Raw genomic sequence first — 20,773 nt, 5'->3', positions numbered from 1 at the left:
TGGGCTGTGCACATCTGTTCCCCACCCTTGTCTATGTATAGTCAAATTCCCTGTTAGACAACAAAGATGAGGGGTAGTTATTGTATTTCCTGGATACTGAAGAGCTTGACAAATTAAAGCAGCATCAGGGAGGGAGACTGAGAGACACAGCAGCTTAAGTCTGTTCCTATGGTAGCAGAGGCTTCCTCACTGCTGTACCGCAGTTAATGACTGGTAACTTTGATAAATGGTATGCACTCATTGACACTTTTAGCTAGATGAACATGCGCACACCTCCTCTGGTTAACAGTCCATCATCTACTTTGAGATTTTTAAACGCTTGTGGCACCAAAATTGGAATGTGAGACACTTGGTCGCTAAAGAAATTAATGAGTCTAATTAAAAGGTTAGAACGAGAGAACAAACATCAATGCTGTGTGCTGTTTTCATGGCTCAGGATTAAAAATGCACATACGCTATTGCTCATAGGTTTGGGGTCAACCAGGATATTTTAATTCATGAAAACTTAATCTAACAGATTTGCAGTGAAAAGGAATAGACATTAATGACATTAGATAAAAATATTTTTGATTGATGGAACAATTTTGTACTGTGTACTTTCTCAGTTTTGCAGCCTTGCAGCCCTTTGGCACTCTGGCCATTTTTCTGTTCCCATAACAGATCAGTAGTTAAGAGCCAGTGACTGCGCTGGCCACTCCATTATAGGCAAAACACCAGCTGACTGCTTTTTCTGAGTAGTTCCTATGAATGTCGGAGCTGTTTTGGAAATCAACTCCAGTCCTGCTGTATCCACAGGGTATGGCACTACAAAATAGAGTGAAAGCTTTCCTTTCTCTTGTTCAAGATCTTTTATATGCTGTACAAATCTCCCACTTTAACACGACCAAAGCCTCAAACCATCAAATTTCCTCCACCACACTTGGCAGATGCTGTCAAACACTATTCCAGCATCATTTCATGTCTGAAAACTGCTTACGTCTGCCCAATATTTGTGTGTTGTGTTTTGGGTTTTTTTTTCCCGTGTCTTTATTTTCTACTTTTATTGACCGATCACAGTTATGGCTGTTTGGACAACTCTTCCTAGAAGGCCAGCATCTAAAAATCACCTGCAGGCTGGTGTTTTACAGGAACCATTTAATGCAGTGACCAGTTGAGGATCTATGAACGATCTTTTTCTCAAGCTAACCAGTTTGTACTGTCACCAGAGAATACTACACAATGCTGAAATAAACACGGAAATTTCAGATTGTTCAGTTTGCCTCGTGCAATAGCATTTACTTCTGAAAACAAGAAAACTGAGTTATGCTTTTAGTCATGTTGAGTGTAATCAAAACCAGGAACCCTTATGTTTCAGACACAGAAGTAAATGTATTGCTTATGTAATCAGTACAATCATTTTCAGCTGTGCTAACATAATTTAAAAAACTGGATTTTAGGAGGGGAATTTGAATTTTATATGATAAATTTGCATTAGGTTACATGTTTTGTAGGGGTTTTATAATGTTACTTTAAAATAATAAATTATTTATGATTAAGAATTGCATTTGTAAATGATCATTTGTAAAATTACTGATGAGGTTGACGTTATTTCAATTAAAAACCAAATGTGCTTTACTTTATTAAAAAAAAAGGAGCAGTAAAGGGCTCATACAACTGTGATTACTGACAGACACCAGTGTAGCTATACACTGCCTGATTAATGTACACGCACATTAAACACACCTGTACACACACTGCCTTAAGGATTGTGCATTTCTGCGCCTTGGTGGGATGCCCAGATTACTTGAACTGCCTGTCTTTACATCTTAATTAGTGAGAGGATGTCTTTGTGCATAATTACTCACAAATCCCCCTACAGGAAATGAATGCATTACCCAAACCACGCCAAAAAAAAAAAAAAATCACACACACACACAATCAATGCTGCTTATTGAGGAGGGCTGTAATGAGACATCTAAAGAACTGGGATTTCAGCTCTGCAAGAGACAAAGGCAGTGTACAATATTCAACACATATCAGGGCTTGCAAATAGAGCTCTATACCTCACGTTTTTTTTTGTTTCCTAACCGCGAGATCCCGTGTGTGCAGAACTGTCACAGATGCATGCCTGCGGGTGCATGTATAAAGCCGGGAACCAAGGAGTACTTGTCTGGTTTTACGCCGAAAATCCCGTGTACTTTGTGTGCTGATAAAGCAGTGATAAAGAGGGTGTGGTCTCAGGAAATCAGCTTATAGAATAATAGAAACATCTGCACTTCGTAGCACACCACCTTAGAAAGAACAAATAATGCCAATTCAAAACTCTTTGCATTCTCACGCACATGGAGCACCCATCATAAAAACAGCATTTAGGGGTTTTCTCAATAAACAAGTATCATTATCACTAATACTGTGTATTTGACGCTTTCAGTACTGCCTGCGGCAGTCAGTCTGCTTCTCTTCTTTAATGGGAAAATGACAGGGGAGAGGGAGAGAGGGCAAGTTCAAAGTTGAAGTAGATTCTGTATGGGGTTTTTGTTCTTTTTTTAAGTCCTGTCCTCAGGGAAACGATAACTGTCATGTGGGCTCATTTATCGCATACCCCAGGAAAATCGTCTGATGCATTAAAAACACGCACACCATAACATACAACTGCACTCATTACATACTAATACATAGTGCCCGGGTGCAGACCCATACAGAGATGGAGAGTTTATCACTTGTAGAGCTATAAATCAGAGCAGACAGCTACTCATTGTGGGTTTCATTTTTTTGTTTCTGCCTGGAAACCTGCTGTGAGATTGGATGAAGTGAAAGAAAGAGAAAAGAAGGATGAGAATTCATTAGAAGAGAAAACGTATTATTTAGATGGTTGAAAAGCTCGGGTGTTAATACGATTCTGGCTGGTAAATTTACCTGCATGAGCCAAAGCTTTTGTGCAGGTTTGAGGGCAGATCTGTTGATGCATCTGTTCGTGTGTGTGTGTGTGTGTGTGTGTGTGTGTGTAGGCTTTCGTCTCATTCACTTGTAATACTGAGGAAAGTGTTTACAGAGCATTTCTGATAACCACGCTGCTGTGTTCTGCAAACAGATCTCTCTATGAAGACAGCAGTCAGGAAGAAGAGCATTGCACCTTTCTTAACAGCTCTGACAGTCTTTGTTTGCACAGTGTGTGCACGCGTGCATGTTTTTTCCTGTAAAGCCTGCAGTCATAAGGATCTTACCTTACAGATTCTTAACTCTGACAGAACAACTCTGACAGACTGTATATGCATTCAAAGCAAACACTTTCAGATATCTAGAACTTTCCTTGATTTGAAAGTGCGTGTACTGTATGTGCTTATGTGTGGTTTTGTTGTTGTGAGCCTCCCAGAGAAACCCTACAGATTCAAAGCTGTTAAGTCATCTGCCATACAGCCAGGCGTGTGCCTAAAATACCTAAATTTAATACTTGTGTTCTTCTAACATTATGTCTCAACTTGAAGCTGTAGAGGTGCTGACTGCTCTCAAGAGCAGCACCAATACATAACCACTGATGCTGTCTGTGCTCATGGGAAGTGTAGTTAAACATCCATCACAAATAACCAGAGCACACAGTCTCCTATTAAATCTTTACAGAGCTGTTGAAGTTGTAGCAGAGCTGTACTGGAAAAGTAGATCTCAGCGCATCAAGGTGTTAGACTGCTTCAAAGCCCTTCACACTCAAGAGATTTACAGTAAAAGCGTCTCTGCTCCATTCACAAGCAGGTTCTGTCAAGCCTTGCTGCCAAGCCTGCTGACTGGTTGTATTGCTCATGTACAAACTCGCACAATTTGCAGTCATCAAATGTAACTACTTCTTCTAGCTGCAATTTTTTTTTACTTCAGCTTAAAAAACTACAATGTGTAATTGCTTTAAAACATGTTGTACACTACACTATCTTACTGTGATAGGTTAATGAGTGATCAGAACCCTTTAGTAGATTATACTTTATACAGTAGTTTATAGATGTTTTCTTAATTGTGTGTTTAAGCTGTAAACAGTGTTGGGGAGTAATGGAATACATGTACCGGCGTTACGTATTGAAAATACAAAATATGAGTAACTGCATTCCGTTACAGTTACTGTTTAAAAGGGTGGTATTCAGAATACGGTTACTTTGTTGAAATAAATGGATTATACGGCGGTCTTTTCCTGTTTCATATGTTAGGCTATGCCCTCTCTATTTTTGGTAATTCCACGCCGGTGGAAACCCAAACGGAACGCGCATTAAGAGGCTCTAATGCCTGTCTCTCAATCTCGCGGCCCATGTCACCCCTACTTGTGGTCGCATAATGACGTGAAGAAATATTTTTAAAAATTATCATTCAACAAATGACCTACCAGAAACGGGAGATGGAAGCATGTAAATATAATAATAACCACTGCAGCCAAAAAGAGTGCCTGATGAGCCCAGTTGTAAGTAAGCTATTAAGACTCGACTGTACACTTTGTTTGTGTTTTCCTCCGAAACAATAAGTTCCGTTGGAGCAGCCTTTCAACGCCTCTCTCTGTCTCTCGCTAGCAAACAAAGTAAAGCTAGTTTTCGGCTACGAGCCCGACACGGAACCGACATATTAGCCAGAGGTCCCTTTATATGGTTTGGAGCCGCGGACCTATTTTATTTACGCGCGGAATAGTTTTCTATACGAGATCGTTGCAAAAATTGCAGTTTTACCTAATGTCCACCCTACTGTTACTCATTTTATATTAAGATTTAAAAATCTAGTTGCTGTTGGTATGGCGAGTGTCCTTCAGTAATAGTAATAAATCACACAGCAACAGTACATTCCTGTAGTTGTAAAAAGCATGACAATATATTAAGTAATCCAAAGTATTCAGAATACATTACTCATTGAGTAACGCAACGGAATACATTACAAAATACATTTTGGGGCAGGTATTTTGTAATCTGTAGTGGAATACATTTTAAAAGTAACCTTCCCAACACTGGCTGTAAATACATCTTTTGCATAATTGAAGCAAATGAGATGAGTGTTGCTGAATACTTGTTTTTATTTTAAAATATGTTTGCAGCATGTAGTTATGAGGAATTAAATGTTAATGGGAAAAAATGACATATTTAATATGGATAATATTAATGTGCATATGATAGCATATATTTCAATTACATGACTATTTTCTGTCAATGTTGAATAAGTAGTTTTAGCAAAAACCAAAGAATAAACACAATAAATTGATGCATATTTGTAAGCATGCTGTCGTTTAAATACAGAAAAAAACAAGCTAATACAAACACTGCTAGCTTAGCAACAGGATAAAAATGGCTGTCCAAAAATAAACAAATGAAATTACATTGTAAATAGATTTTTTTAAATTACTTTCTTATACTTTAGCTATGTACAAAACAAACAAAAAAAGCTGTTTCTATTCTCTGTCCTTAACAAATCACCTCCTTGCAGTAGCTTTTTATAGGGCAGTTATATTAGCGATAGCAATTTTGCCATTAAGGTCTCAGCACTGATTTTTTTTTTTTTTTTTTTTAAACCAACATGTCAAAGTTGTTCTGAATCTTTTTTCCCCCCTTTTCTTTGAGTTATGTTTGCCTGCAAATTGCTTAAAGCTGTTGTCTCTTTACTCAGCATATTTTTTTCTTTTTTTAATCTCCACATTTCTTCCGATTCAATTTCCTCTCTCCACCATCTGATCATATATTGATTCCTGCATCTGAATTAAATATCACTGAGTGTTTTTGACTCCAAATAACAGTTATTAGCTATAAGCTGACTGGATTTGTATCCTTCCATTTCTACTCCAGGGTGCTGTGATCACTCCAGCTGCTGCCATTGAGCCCAGTTTGTCTATTCACCCCTCCAGTGTAATGGCTCCTCTAACCCAGCAGATGAACCACCTGTCTCTGGGCCCAACAGGCACTGTAAGTCTCCCCTTTGGCCAGTCAGCTCATCGTGCTGTGTGTGCATGTGTTTGTTTTATCCTTTGAGTTATATGTGTAATATAATTGTACACTTGCAGTTTCAGTGTTTTTCTCAGAGTAGAAGCGCTAGAGCAGAGGAAAACTGCCCCGGTGCTTCTGTTTTCAGTGTAAAATGTGAAATGACCATAAGACAAATGACACAGTCTGTGTTCTTCCCCTTTTATCTGTAGTACATGCCTGCTGCAGCGGCTGCTCCTATGCAAGGAACCTACATTCCCCAGTACACTGCAGTGCCTGCCTCGGCCATCACAGTGGACGTAAGGACAAAAACAAACTGCAAACTTTCATTTGAAATGAAAACTGCTGATTAAACATATATATTTTGTGATATATTAGTCTTGCTTAGCCTTTGGCAATCTGTATAATTCAGTGAGAGAAATAATTTACACCGAAACCCTCCCCAAAGATCAGAGGAGCTGTTTTACAAGTTCACAAGTAGATAAAGTCACAGACTGAAAACTGACTGCACCAGATCAACCTGTCACCCTTAAAAAAATGCTAATTGAATTTTTCTCTTTGGATTCCTTTGCTATGTGCCATAAAGGAGTCCCTACTTTAATATAATTGCCCAAAGTTTCAAGGCTTTGTTTCGTTCCTTAATATCTGGCTTTTTCCCCCCTATTCAGGGTGTGGTGACAGACCCCTCTCCACAGACAGCTGCCCCCTCCTCACAGGACGCCAGTGGGCAGCAGCCTTTACCTGTGGAGAACACAGGAGATCACGCCACAGCCTACTCTTACCAGCAGACTAAGTAAGTGTAATGATTGCAAGTCTGTAATTTTTTTCACATTGTCTTGTACAGCTGGTGCATCCTAACTGGTACATTAACTGTATCTGGAAAAATGAACAGCATCAGCTATAAAGGACTGCAGTACAATTCCCAGATTATGCCGCGCTTTTTCTGTTTTGGTCACAGATGCATGGCAACCTTTGTTTGCAAAATTCTCCTTCTGGCTTTTTATCTTTTTCCTGGTGTTTATCTTGTTTTTCTGCCTCCTAGATAACCGACGGGTGGTTTCCTTTACACATAGTGATTGTACAAAGACTGTTGTGCCTACTTACAAAAAAAAAAACGGTAACATTGTTCACGGTTCCCTCAGTCACGTCCTCGCTCACTGACTTTTCTGTCTCTTTTAGATAACAGGATTGGTAGGAATCATTGCTGCATTGCCTTTAGGAGGACTGCACGAAGGCGCTGGAGACGCAGAGTATCAAAAGGAAACGGGACAAAACAAAAAACAAAAACAGAGGTGACATGGACATCACTGACGGGAGAATGCTTCCACTGTGCACGGGCACCAAATAAAAGACAAAACGAAGAAAAAAAAATATCTTTCTTACCTGGTTGAACTAAGAAAAAGACAGAAGAAAAAGCAAATGATGGTTTGCTAAACTCAAAGACAATGAAATCAATGGCGGTCTCCAACTTTGAGTTTTCATTTTTCACCATGAGACTGGACTTTGCCTCCAAAGGAAAAAAAAAACAGATAAGAGGACATAAAGAGAAATCTAAAGTCAACCAACTGTACAGAAAAAAATGAACATTTGAATGTGCAGGTAGATTTTCAGACTTTTTTATTAAAAATAGAAGGAAGCCAAGTCTTGAACAAAAACGGGCTGTCTTCCTTTGATATTAAGCTACATTATTTTCATTCTTTTTATTATTTGAGTAGTTTTCTAGAATATCAGTGTTTTCGTAAATCTTTATTGCCTTAATTTTCTCAAACTTTGGGGAAAAAAAGTTTCCAAGTGTTGAATTATTTAAAAAAAGGACTGAGTTGTTGAATGATTTTTTTAAAGGGTTCTTTGAGTTTATGAGAGCCTCAGAAATGAAATCTACAAAGCTATCTGTATAAGACAAAAAAAGGTTGTATTTGTATGAAGGTGATTTTAAATTATGTGGTACAGTGCAGGTGATGTTGGTTGACTAGGGAAAAAAATCCTTTTACAACTTGTGGGAGCGGTCAGCCCACCGCTTCCTGGAAATGCAGTTTAGTTCAATCATGGGAAAGAAATTCAGTTTCTCCACCACTTTTTTTGTATTTTTATTTTTTTCATTGCGGTGCTTTTAAAAGTTTTTCCTTTGCCTGCTTGCTTGTCTCATTGCAAAAAGAAAAAGGAATATTTCTGACTTTGAGAAAAAGCAGAGAAAAAAAGCTAGGATTTTTAAATGTGCAAAAAGCAATAGTTTTAGTAAAACTGTTGACAGTTTCTTGAGTCTTTCTTAACTGTTGAACAAAAATACAGCCCGCGGGTGGCAGATTTTATACCAAAGATGAAGAAACTAGGTTGTAAAGAGATCTTCCTGTTGCTTTTTCTTAATTTTTTCCACTTTGAATCTGCTTTTTGGTTTTTGTCAAGCTGTTGCTGTGTGAAATGATCAGTGAATGAGAGCATGCAGTTGGTCCTTTAGCACATTTGCCTCAATCGGACGAGATATTTTGTGCGTCATGTGATCAAACTACCACCGCATCTAAAACCCTGTGGGATCCTGGTGAAAAAGCTACTTTTTATTAGACACCCAACGACATCCTGCCGAGGCCTCATCGACTGACCTTAGATAACAACGCCAAGACAACATAGCTTGCGATGAATGCTTCCCAAAATATGACAGATTTAATTGTTTTGCATAATCTAAGTCCAACTCACTGTTTTGTCTCGTTCTTGCCAAACACAAGCCACTGAAAATATGAGCAGGTCGATCTCTGTGAGAGGAAAGGGCATTCCTGTTGAACGAAATGATTTCAGCTTATATATATTCTCCTAAAAAATGAGGAGAATTACTTTTATGTTGCCTTTACTTTTTGGGTTTTTTTTCTCTTTTTGATGATTATGTGTGAGCTGCTAAACACTTTTCAGTATTGGGGATTGAGGTTGTCTTATGTTGGGTCTCCGTGGAATATTTGCACCTCCAGAGTGACTGTAATTGATCATTTTAAGCCAGAATAAAGATGAAAGAAACACAAACGTGCATTATTGTGCCTGGAGAATATTGGTTGAGAACAGAAGAACAATTAAGATGAACTTTAACTGGCTCGCACTGGTTCTGAGGTCACGCCCTCGAAGACTCACACGCCTTGATTTTCCACCAATGAAAGGAAGCTAAGGAGAGACACCGGAAACGAATGGACACAGGAGAAAACAAAATTGGTTTGACCAAAATCAAATGGATAGAAAGCTCTAAAATAAACAGGGGTAGGGAGTGAAAGAGAGTAGAGAACTCAAAATCAAAAGTAATATTTATAAGATCTTTTTTTTGTACAGGTGTGTACAAGAAGATGCAACAGAAGTAACTTAGCTATTTTTTTATTTGCTTGGTCACATGCCTCCCATGTCTTTAAAATTGTGATTTTTTTTTGAGTGTCTGTAGAACCAGTGGGTATTCCTGTAGCTTCAGATGTGTCTTTTTGTTTGTTTCTTTGTTTTTTTTTCTTTTTAGATAAAACTTTCAATAAAAAAATAACAAAAACGAAGTCAAATCCGTATTCGTCCTGGATATTCTGCAGGAACAACACACTACCACTGGAGTGCGCTATTGTTTTCTGTAGAAGGAAAGGACTGAAAGTCCATTGGTGTGCAGGTGTGCAATTTTAGTAAGTGACCAAGGTAAGTTCACACACGCAAAATGGTTTTAACTGCTGTCAAGGATTAAAAACGTTTAAGCGTTTAGTTTCACCAAGCGAGATTATGAAACTACAGCTCCAAAAGATGCAGTTAGTTGAGAAGTTTATTACATACAGTACTGACAAGAGAGCTCATTATTGCCAAAGCAGAAACAGTGCAAGCAGTCTGCATCAAATGACAATCATGCATCATTTTCTCCAGTGCAATGACAACAAAATGTCAAGAGACAGTTTTATTCATGCAGTTTAGTCATACATCATACTTGCTGTCCCTGTGAACAAATTACTGTCATGAAATCTTTATTTTTATTCATCATTTTTTTCTTTATAAAGAAATAATAAATAACGAGGAAAGTACCAAAATATTACTTTGTAACAGTTGCCAGTTTCATCTACCAGCTGAATCAGCAGGATGTAAAAACAGTGTCTCTGCTTCAAGTCCATCCATCCATCCATCCATGTGCTTCACCACTAATGGATTGTCATTGCTAACAGGGCTTAATTTTTCTTTTCTCAAACTGCTCCATTTATAGAACTGAATGAACCACTTGTGTATGACTATCCAACAATACTTTGCTCAGAATGCAAGCCTTTTATAACTCACTGCAGCAATATACGACTATGATGCACTTAGTTAAAACAAGAGAAGCACGTAGAACTGCTGTAGCACTGAATGACTTTCTGTGATGACCAAAATTAGTTAAGTAGGTTGTATGTAAATAAACTATTTTAAACTGATATGAAAATAATGAGACAATGGCATCATTTATTAGGGAAATGTTAATTCAAAAAAGCTATCGTTGTGCGCTTAAAGTTTGGCAAGACCATACACAATATAAAACAATACATTAAAGCTACAGTACAACAATTTGCTACCATTTTCAGTGCTATAACATGTAAAATGCAGGGAAAGAAACAGTAACTCGTGCTCTGGTCTAAAGCGGGCGTTCGACTCATTTTGGGAATTGCACAACAAGAACAAGCACATGGAGACTGATGGATGCTATTATATTTTTGTGCCATTTAGACAAACACTATCACTATTTTGTTGAGCACAGTCAACTAAATTAAAAAAAGTACATTAATTTTTGTAAGATTCCCTGAGGTAGAGAATGAAGAGTGGTCTAATGCTTTTTAAAGCTGCTTTTACATATTTTATCTGAAGCTAAAACACTCAAAGATGCCAGCACAACGTACTGCATTGATTTTGAGGCTCTTCAGTTTGTTTGTTTTTTAAACTAAAAGCTAGTTTGTCTCAACCTGAATAATAACACATTTGATTGTTAACGTCCAGTCCAGGCATCTTGGCACATGCAACTGTAGGATTCTCCGAACCTCTTGTAGAATTACAGCAGTTCCCAGGCCTTTCAATAGCCGGCGATTCCCTCTGTAACCTACGCTCTCAGTAGCAGGTGCGAATGAAAATGATGAAAACTAAGACAACAGTCATAATTGTTAGCGCCGAAAATAGAAAGATGAGGCCGGCAAAGACGGGGTTTGACATAGGAGGGATTTTCTTCACTTCGGAAGGAATCATGTTGGACATACTCAGCATGTAGCCCAAACTCCAGCCTATATTAGTTTTCTTTACCTACAGGAAAAAGAAAGAAAACAACACGTAATTTGAATGTTTTATATTTGTTAAAACCACATGCTTCCAACACCAGTACACCACCTTGCATGTCAGCGGAATGAAAATCATGAAATTGTATAATTACAGCTGTAGGGCAAAAGATGAGTCATAGCACCCAAAGAAGAAGAAAAAGAACAGGCTGTCTCGTAACTCAAAGTCTTGTAAGAACCTATCAAGCACCAGACATCCTAAACTGCACACTAACGCTATTGTTGGAAATTGGGAGAATTGCCAGCTGTTAAGAAAAAGTCTTGTCTTGAGTGCAAAAGGCCGAACGCTCTTTGCAGTGTGGAAACATTGGCTGTAATCGTTCGTCCTTTATGAATCATGAGTAATATACCGAGTGTCAAAGACCAGGAATCCCCTTCTGCTGAGGGAGTTTCTTTGTGACAAATTGATGGCATGCCTTCCGCTCTTTAGCTTTTTCATTGCAGACTATTCCTACGACATCAACAACAGTTTCAAGTGGGTGGCCTCATTCACATACGACTGCCAAAGGCAGTTAAATGGCTTCCTGTATTTCCAAAACAACTCTCACCAAATTAGTACATCTTACAGTTATATTTCAAGAAGAATTAGAGCACAAGCCATCCATAAACTTTGAACAATGGGAGGATTGTAATGTACTAGCCTCATAGAAGGCAGTAGTGAAACTTACAAATAAAAAGAATACTATTTGTCTTATTTGCTGCTGTTTAACCAACCTGTTGTTGAAAGTTAATGTTTTTCCAGGTGTTAGTGTCGAATTTGTATCCATCTGCCAGCAAAGTAAAGACGTAATGACCTGCGTAACAGTGGGTCTCGATGAATTTGACGTTCTTTTGTGCGTTCAGCTGAAAGAAGGTGAAACAAAGATCAGAGTTTAGCCTGTGATTGTAATGACACAAGCTAATTGTATTAATTTCAGTTTAATCCCATTTCAGCGAGAAATGATAACGATTATTTAATCAAGATCATGAAAATATTGTGTAACAAAGACGGAGTGCAGTTTATTTCATTAACTTTATCCTGAAGTAACTTTGTTTCTTTTGCACAGCTGCACTCTACAGCTGTGGTTAGCACAAGCATGTCTCTCTAAATCACTTTCTTGGCCTGACATTGCCTTTGTTACCTAACTGATCATTTTTTTAATAACTGATGTGGCAGACACTCACAGTCCACTTTATTAGGTATACCTCAACTAGTCAGCACAAATACCTAACTGGTCACATGGCAGCTACTCAGTGCATTGAAGTTCAAACTGAGCAACAAAATCGAGGGTCAGGAAGATGATTTCAAACATGCCGTTGGTGTTGGTGCCGAGAGAGGGTGCTCTGAGTTTTTTAGAAACTGCAGACCTACTGGGAGTTTCTCCGCACAACCATCTCGAGGGTTTACAGAGAATACTCTGAAAAAGAGAAAATATCCAGTGAGTGGTATTTCTCTGGGGAAAAATGCCTTGTTGATTTCAGAGGTCATCTGAGAATGGCCAGACTGCTTAGAGGAAAGGGAACAGTAACTCAAATAACCACTTGTGGCATGGTTGCTGGGTGCCAGACAACCAGGGTATACAAAAGCACAGGCTCACTAAAGGACAAGAGAAGAGCGGAAAAATGTTGCCTGGTCTAATGACCCTAGATTTCTGCTGTGACATTCAGATGATAGGGCCACACTTTGGTGCAAAAAGCCTGAAAGCGTGCTGCTTTGTATTAATGGTTTAACGTTGTGTTGAGGATATTTTCTTGGCATATTTCGGGCCCCTTAGTACCAATTGATCCTCCTTTAAATGCCACAGTTTTGAAGGTTGAAAGGGGTGCAACTCATTAAAGGTGTACCTAACAGAGTGTCCAGTCAGTGTATATTACTAGTAAAACATGTAGACACACAGCATTGTCAGAGCTGGTGAGTAGTTTACTTTCTGTGGTGCCTTCTGTTCTAATCTTGATGAATGAAAATGACAACGTATTTTGTGTAATTACCTTCATATTAATTCTGTCATTCTCTCCTTCCTAAAACATGATTTCTGTTCTTCCTCACCTTAATTTCTTGATTTTCTACCTGTATGAAAACTTACCGTTGCCCAGTTTTTGTGGCAGAAGTTCCTAACTGAGTTGTTGAAGTGATTAATGTGTGATGTGCCATTCAACTGCAGAGCCATGGCAGTCCAGAAGAATCCAGCGTATGCCTGGTCGGACCAGCAGAAACACACACACTAGGTTGTTTTGCATCGTGATCTATTTGCTTTCATGTGTTATATTTGCACTGCGTGTTACCAGGAAATCTCCGGTGACTGGTGGCTGCTCCACCCCGTTGAAGGAACACTGAGACGAGGAGCAGGTCTTGAAATCAAATATGGATTTCACTACTTTCCCACAGCTGTCTGAGTCGCCACCACCAAAGAAGGTCAACTCTTGATTGGGGTCATAGTTTTGCGGTTTCTTTGTACACTGTGACTCAAAAATTGATGAAGCCTTTTTGGTAGTATTGAAACCTTTAGGATAGCAGGGGTTTGTTATGTTTTTGGGGTTAGATGATTGCTGGAAAATAAAAATTCAAAAAAAATATGTCAAAAGATGACGATTTGTTAAGAAGAAGGCAAAATCTATAAATAAATAGGACAGAAAATGACCCCAACCCTGAACTGGATAAGAGGAAAAAAATGAATGGATGGATATTCGTTATGCCTTTACAGGCACATTATCTCCACACTGTAGGGCTTATTTCTTTAAATTATACAACACCGCATACAAAGTCTGAAGTAAACAGAAACTATAAGGATAAGCTGTCATACCATCACTCTGATGCACATTCAGCATATTTCTTGTAGAATCACTATTAGTTTCAAGAATGAAGCTATGAATTACCAGAAACGATGCATTTCTCCCAGACTAGCTTGACGACAATCACGGTTCGATCAATATTCTTAATGACATAATGCATCCCTGGATCCTTTGGCTGTTAGCAGCTCAGGGACAGCAGCGTTCACTAATCATTCCACAAATTGGCCATTAATGGATTTCGCAGTGCACATGCGTGCAAAGAGCCAGACATTCCCACTGCACTTAAACCATAACACAGTAACGCATAACAATCTAAGGAAAGAACCACCACTCTTGTAGTACCTTGGGAATATGAGAGTTCAGTGAAAGACACTATTTTTTTTTTCTGTGCGTACTCGCAAAAGAAACAGAGGAAAAAGTCATTCACCTGGACTACTTTCTCCAGAACCAACTTCCCAGCTTCATTTTTGCCATAGCAGAGGAAACTGTGTGTGTAGACATTGTAAGGGTAACCATACAGTTTGACACGCAGGTAGTCGGGTCCCTTGAGATCATCCTGGACCGCAAAGGCAATCTGTGTTGATGCTCCTCCAAGATCCATGGAGCCCACAGTCTTTGCTCCCTGCGGCCGTACGTATGCGTTCCACATGTTTTTCTGCAAAAACAACAAAGATTAATATATGATGAAACATACAATAGCAGATTTATGAAGCTGCAATTATCTTGTTTTTTGGGCAATCGATCAGACAGGTGAAGGCTGTGTCATACCTCTACCAAGTTTCCCATTAGGTAGTTGACAGTGATCCAGCCATAAAGCCCTTCTTCCTGCCCAGTGATGACTGAAGCATTTTGAAACATGAAGGGGAGGGAACTCAGGTATTGTCTGAGTTTTGCCAGGACATTATTGGCTCTCTGTTCATCTTTCATTCTTAACAGCACAGCAGAAAACAGAACTATTAGACATCACACTAGAAACAGACGTTGAAAAATGGATTCACTATCATTAAAGAAGCAGGTAAAGATTTTGCCAAATACACGTATTTGCTATTTTAGATGCTGTTATTTGCTATTATTTTTATTTTAAACTCATCTAAGCCAGAAGTCATGATGGTAGCCTAGAAGGCTTGGCTCTGTTTTTTAAAATGAGATCAGTATGTCATTTTAAAAACATTAAGATGTGCACATATTTTGGAGCAGAGGCTTTCTCCTGGAAACCTTTCAAACAAGCCAAGCTTCTTCAACTTTTTTTTTTTTTTTAATGTTTCTGTCATTAACTCTGTTTTATGTGTGGTTTTTATTTATTTTTGGTTGTTTTGTTTTTGTCTTTCTGCTGTTTCTTTGAGCGTTGCACGCTCTGAGTTTGGGGTGCATTTGCTGGAAAGTCCACCCCTGAGAAGATTCGCAACTGTCTTAATAATTTCTCACTTGTGAATAATCGTTCTCACTGTACAATTGTGGATTTTATAATAAGATGTCTTTCCTGCTTGGCATCGTGCTGACACAAAACTAAATGCTCTAAACCAATAAACTGCCAAAACATCTTCTTTTATCGATGTGCTCACACTTGCTGATGAGCAGTTAATCAGATGCATTTGATTCGCAGTGCCTGGAAGCAATGAGGAGTGTTCATCTATTTAAATAATGTTAGAATCTGGAACAGATGTTTTGTTTTGTTTTTTAAATTATGCTAAAGAGGATGTCGTTTTTCACATGACTGTAAATCATTTCATGCAAACTAATCAACCTTTTTTTGTATGTTTGTTATACTTTAACAACAATATACTCTGTCCCCTACTTCTACGTAGAAGGTCTGCTTTTGTCATCATCTTTCCTTGGGCTGGAAAGTATGAAAAGCCATATTTGATCCCAGGCCCAGAGTTTGACCCATGTGATCGAAATTCCTAAGTTTTAAACATGAGAATGTGTTTTTATTGCTGGGGCTTCCCCAGGCATCCAGAGGGAGGGGGATTATCCATCAGGCAAAAGGGGGGCAATATAAGACACAAAGCTTTACTGTGAAGCAGGCATCCCTTTTTGTCTTGAATGCTTGCACAGCAAAATCGGCATTCATAATTCAGCACCAATGAAGTTGAATGGACGTTCTTAAACTCAATCCACAGCACATATTTGAAAGTATTAAATACATCACTTTAAGAACATTTCTGCATGTCTGTCTTGATATTCTCATCTTTAAAAATCATACATTAAACCCATTAAAAATTCACACCACACACACATAAAGTCACAGATCTAAATATTATACTTTTTAAGAATGTATTTATTTTCATTATGTCTTGCAGTTCTTTAGTCAAGAAAATCCTAAAATTAATTAATATAAAAAAACACTTTTGACACTTCAATAATAATATAAGTAATCAAAAGCTTCTTACTGCAGTAGTCTCATCCCAGCTGTAGCTCCGAGAAACAGGCGTGTACTGTTGTGTTTTGTTGGAGGAATGGTTTTAGTGACGATGTCCATGCATTTCCTAAATCCTGCCATTGTCTTATCATCGAGCTCAGGGTTAACCTTCATGTCGGAGATGGCATTACCTGAGGACACAAATCCAAGCTAAAGTTCTTGTGTGTGTGTGTGTGTGTGTGTAGTATCTAGAATGTCTCCAATTTAAAACATCTTCAGTTTAGTCAAGTTTAGTCAAAATGTTATTTCCTCTTTTTGTTATATGTGACTCACCATCAACTTTACAGTTTAATGTCTCGGTCACTATTCCTGTTTCGTTCTCCTTCGCTCCTGGCCATTCATACAGGTACACATTGGAACGAGATGAGCCAGCGTCTATCACTATGCCGTACTAACAGGAAGAAGGAAGAAAAAAAATGTTATTGCACAAGCATTTTCCAATCAGCCTAGCAGGTTGCTGTCTATTAAGCACAGAGTAGCCACCGTGACTTTCATCAGGCCTCTGTGTGAAAGATGTTGCATAACAGCAGTAAAAGCCTATTTTCTTTATGAAGATATAGTGGGGTAATGGTATCCTTAGCAGAAAAGAAAGTCTCAAATTAGAGAAGTGTGAGAACTGCAAAAGTGAAAAACCACTGGCACACTCCTGATGAAAAAAAACATACACAAAAAGAGAACTGACAAACACGCAAAACGGCACCTGAAACTCATCACAATGAGTTTTTTTTTCCTCTTTTTTTTAGCCCTTGTTTCAAAAAGCTTTCAGTTCTAATTAAAAGGAGAAGGGGAAATAGCAATACGGCCAACATGCCTGTTTGTTTTGAATGCCATTAACAGTACACGCAAAGTTAAACGTGTTTCATCAGAACCGCCACTCATCAGCAAGAAGACTGATGAGGAATCCCCCGTCTCTGATCCTTCGGTGCAGTTTTTGTGTTGTCTTTATAACAGTATGCATATTTATATTTGCATCCTGGAGTATTGCGCTGATGCGTGTATGTGCTCACCTCTTTGCTGTATTCTAAAAACCTCCAAGTGTCCTGGATAACAGCAACAGCAATGAGGGCAGCGATGCTGGTCAAGAGGAGAAGCATCACTCCTGCTATCCGACACTTGTAGCCCATCTTGTGTTTGGAAGCCATTTCCTGTTGGCAAGAAATAGGGTTAAAGAAGATGTGTGGTTCTCACTAAAAGCATCTTTCAAGGTGAAGATGTGCAGATGTTTAAAAAAGTCATGATGAGCAGTGACCAGGACTGCTACAGATGAGTAAGTGCTCGCAAGCCAAACGGATACTTAACCAAATCCAAATCAGAGGGAGGTTGTTCAATCAGAAGAAATCTTTTAGGGAGAAAGTGCTAAAACGCAAAAAAAACAAAACAAAAACATTTCTGTTTGTTGTTGTTTTTTTGTTTGTTTTTTGGCTACGATTACACATCATACACAAGCATGCAACATGAAATGCAGCTTTTTTTCATGTGCGCATAGATGGGCTACATACAATTTAAACCTTTAAAGCTACTCTCATAAACATTGTGCAATATATATCAGCAATCTATATTCATCACTTTGCAAGGACTCATTAAATTCAAAAACATCATTTCATTCATGAAGTTTACTAACAGATGAATATGCCAGTGGATATGAATACCCTTTGTTATTCAACCAATAATCAGTTATAATCATGTTATTTAGATTTGCTGAACCTGCCACACCACACTATTCTGCTCATGTTAAGTTCACATGTGATTGCATCACTGTTATTGCAGCCATTTGTCAGTATACAGCCGTTAGGTAATTCTCCCTCAGCCTTGTCAAAACTGTCCTCACCAGACTGACAACCACTTTGCGGATTAGGTGGAACCCTAGTTCTGTGTCTCTCCTGTTTATTGTCCATTTAAGCTTCATAAATCCAGGAATAAAATTGGCTATCTGACTCCTCTTTTATAAGCAATAACAACAATGACAAGACCAGTGTTTGTTAATCTATAAATAACTCTAAAGTTACCACAGCAACTTCTATAGAAACAAGCAGGCTAAAGGTGCTCGACAAGGTGCGATCACAACTGGCTGACATGGCAACAAGCGAGTTTAATGTTTCTGATACATGTTGCCCGCAAGGTGCTTGACATTTCGAAGCTATGTGTGCAATACACTTCCTAGACTTTCACTTTTGAATGTCTCTTCTTTATAACCGTGTGCTTAACATTTCCCGGAGCTGTTTCCAACACAAAGAAAGTAAAGTGTCAGCCAGCAAATGAAGAGAAATAGCAACCAATCTGTTTTTGCTGTGTCTATGTTGCATTCACTACAAGGTATGTTTCTGTTACTACATGAAATTATATCCAATCAACCTGCCAAGACAAACACAGTACAAGTTCTTACACTCCAAGCAGCTCACAATGAAAACAAACATAAGGAGGCATGAGTGACTGTGTGTCTGAGGATGGAATATAAAACAAATAATTCTATAAAGTAATGATGCGTATAAGTGCATAATACTACTAATTTGCAGTTAAGGAACAATATGTCTTTTGAGCCACTGGTAATGTGAGCTCACTCATCTCTGGCTTTACGGGCTATCATTGCAATGAGCCGGGCTTAAAAACTAAACTGTATTTAAGGTTGTGGGTGATTTTAGTACCACTGAGACAAACACTTCCTCCCTGTAAAGTAAATTTTGGTTTCAGTTCTTTCCCACTGCTTTGTCACCTTTTTTTTTTTTTTTTTTTTTTTAACATGCACAGTTGTTATTTGTGGTTTTTAGTAGCATTAATAAGCTTGACATATTACATATTTACACTGCAGTGCATCTCAGATTTGCTGGCTGTAAAGTGTCACACAGTGGAGAAACAACAAGATTAGGCAAAGAGCACGGTTACTTATTGTTTGTTATTGTAAATGAACCGCCTTTTGGGTTTGTAATACAAAGACTTACTGAATACATTAATTGCACTTGACTTGCACCTTATTTTATATGTCAATAGTTTTCCCTTTTCTAAAACTTAATTGTGCAGTTACTTGAATTTTTTTTTACTGTCACCTGAATAGAAATGCATGGTCCCTATAGGATTTTGAGTTGGCAGTTGCAAAACTACACAATATCTATAAAATACTCAATGTGATATTACTGGTTCTGCAGTTTACTTAAAATTCAGCCAGGTGAATCAACAAGTCATATCAACTCTGTTAACAACCACTCAGTAAAAAATCAGCCATGTGTCGCTGGGAGTCAAATAACTTGAGCTATCTCCCTTGCTTGTAAGGACAGGTTCTTATGGTGGTGAGGAGTGGATAGAAGCAAATGTGTCTCGTCACACTCGGTACAGTAAAACTAACTTGCCAGTGTTGATTAACCCTTTGATCATGTCTAAATAGCTGTTGTGTTCAAAGGTTAAAAAATAAATGCATGTGAGGAAATGTTTTGTTTCTTACCTTCTAGAGCTGATCTTTAGAGCCTCGTTGAGAATAAGAGAGAGATGGTTCTAAAGAAGGGATGTTGATCTAAAGCAGGAAATGTGGTTGCAGCAAATCAAGAGAGAGAGGAACAGAGAGAGAGAGAGAAGGTGCTCTGAGTGCTCTCAAGAGTGACTGGCCCACAAGAACAGGAGTGGCGTACCCCAACATAAGTCACAGTGCAGGGAGGAGCAATGTATGCAGGACTCCAGTTTTTGCCACTCCCAACGCACCAGTGCAACAAAGCAGCCAGCCTACGAAACACAGCTGCTCCTTGCTCATTGCCTGCGTCCGGTGATTAAAACAGATACAAGTATTTGTGAGTATGAACAATGTGAGAAGAGGGGGCTGGAGCTGGGATGCTAATTGATGTGATCAATAAGAGAGACTGCAGTGTGGCTGAGGATCTGCTGTGGAACTTACTATACATTCAGGTGTTATTTAATAGGAGTAAATTATGGGACAATGGAGGCTATGAAAAGCAAAGGCTTAAGTGCTGTATCAACAATCAAGGATTTGTTGATAGCTGCATGTGATGCCAACGTTCTCACAGACAAAACTCTGAGTCATTTGTGTGACAAACATGAGTCATTAATTTCTCTGACACAGTGCTGATGGACGAATGGGAACCTAAGCTTTTATTGCAGCATATTTGTTTGGTTTTTATGGGAAGACAGCAGAGAGTTAAAAGCATACTTTTAATTGTGTGTCCATTGTTCCTACTGCTGAACGTTTTTGTAAGGGCTCATATGTTAAGAGTTTTGCAGCACTATCTGGAAACATGAGAAATGCTTTTCCAGACTGATACACAGACTGATGTATGTGCATCAGTCTGTATAATATCAGTTAAGGAGTGGAGATATTGTCAGAATGCATCTGTCTCCATGCCCAGCCTACTGTAATGACCAAAACACCAGTTAATGCAATATTC

The 20,773-nt window shown here is 38.5% G+C and overlaps 2 protein-coding genes across 3 annotated transcripts in view; one reads left to right on the top strand and one right to left on the bottom strand.

Moving 5' to 3' along the window:
* LOC134637222 (RNA-binding motif, single-stranded-interacting protein 3) overlaps window positions 1–9,348 on the top strand; it is a 126,659-nt gene extending 117,311 nt beyond the window's left edge. For both annotated transcript variants that reach the window (XM_063487590.1, XM_063487589.1), the window contains exons 11-14: window positions 5,778–5,894; window positions 6,125–6,211; window positions 6,581–6,705; window positions 7,092–9,348. In XM_063487590.1, coding sequence (XP_063343660.1) covers window positions 5,778–5,894; window positions 6,125–6,211; window positions 6,581–6,705; window positions 7,092–7,095 — 333 coding nt within the window. In that variant the 3' untranslated portion in view covers window positions 7,096–9,348. The remainder of the gene's footprint in view (window positions 1–5,777; window positions 5,895–6,124; window positions 6,212–6,580; window positions 6,706–7,091) is intronic.
* A 1,008-nt stretch (window positions 9,349–10,356) lies between these two features.
* On the bottom strand, window positions 10,357–19,946 carry entpd3 (ectonucleoside triphosphate diphosphohydrolase 3). The gene is made up of 10 exons (XM_063487633.1): window positions 19,822–19,946; window positions 17,396–17,533; window positions 16,662–16,779; window positions 16,360–16,519; window positions 14,738–14,897; window positions 14,397–14,624; window positions 13,463–13,726; window positions 13,264–13,374; window positions 11,915–12,043; window positions 10,357–11,168 (listed from the first exon to the last, which is right to left on the bottom strand). The coding sequence occupies exons 2-10, from the start codon at window positions 17,528–17,530 to the stop codon at window positions 10,980–10,982; spliced, it is 1,494 nt and encodes a 497-aa protein (XP_063343703.1). The 5' UTR covers window positions 17,531–17,533; window positions 19,822–19,946; the 3' UTR covers window positions 10,357–10,979.
* Between the last annotated feature and the right edge of the window lie 827 nt (window positions 19,947–20,773).

This window comes from Pelmatolapia mariae, linkage group LG10_11, assembly GCF_036321145.2.
Source record: "Pelmatolapia mariae isolate MD_Pm_ZW linkage group LG10_11, Pm_UMD_F_2, whole genome shotgun sequence".
Lineage (NCBI taxonomy): Eukaryota > Metazoa > Chordata > Actinopteri > Cichliformes > Cichlidae > Pelmatolapia > Pelmatolapia mariae.
This window is presented reverse-complemented; position numbering and strand designations above follow the sequence as displayed.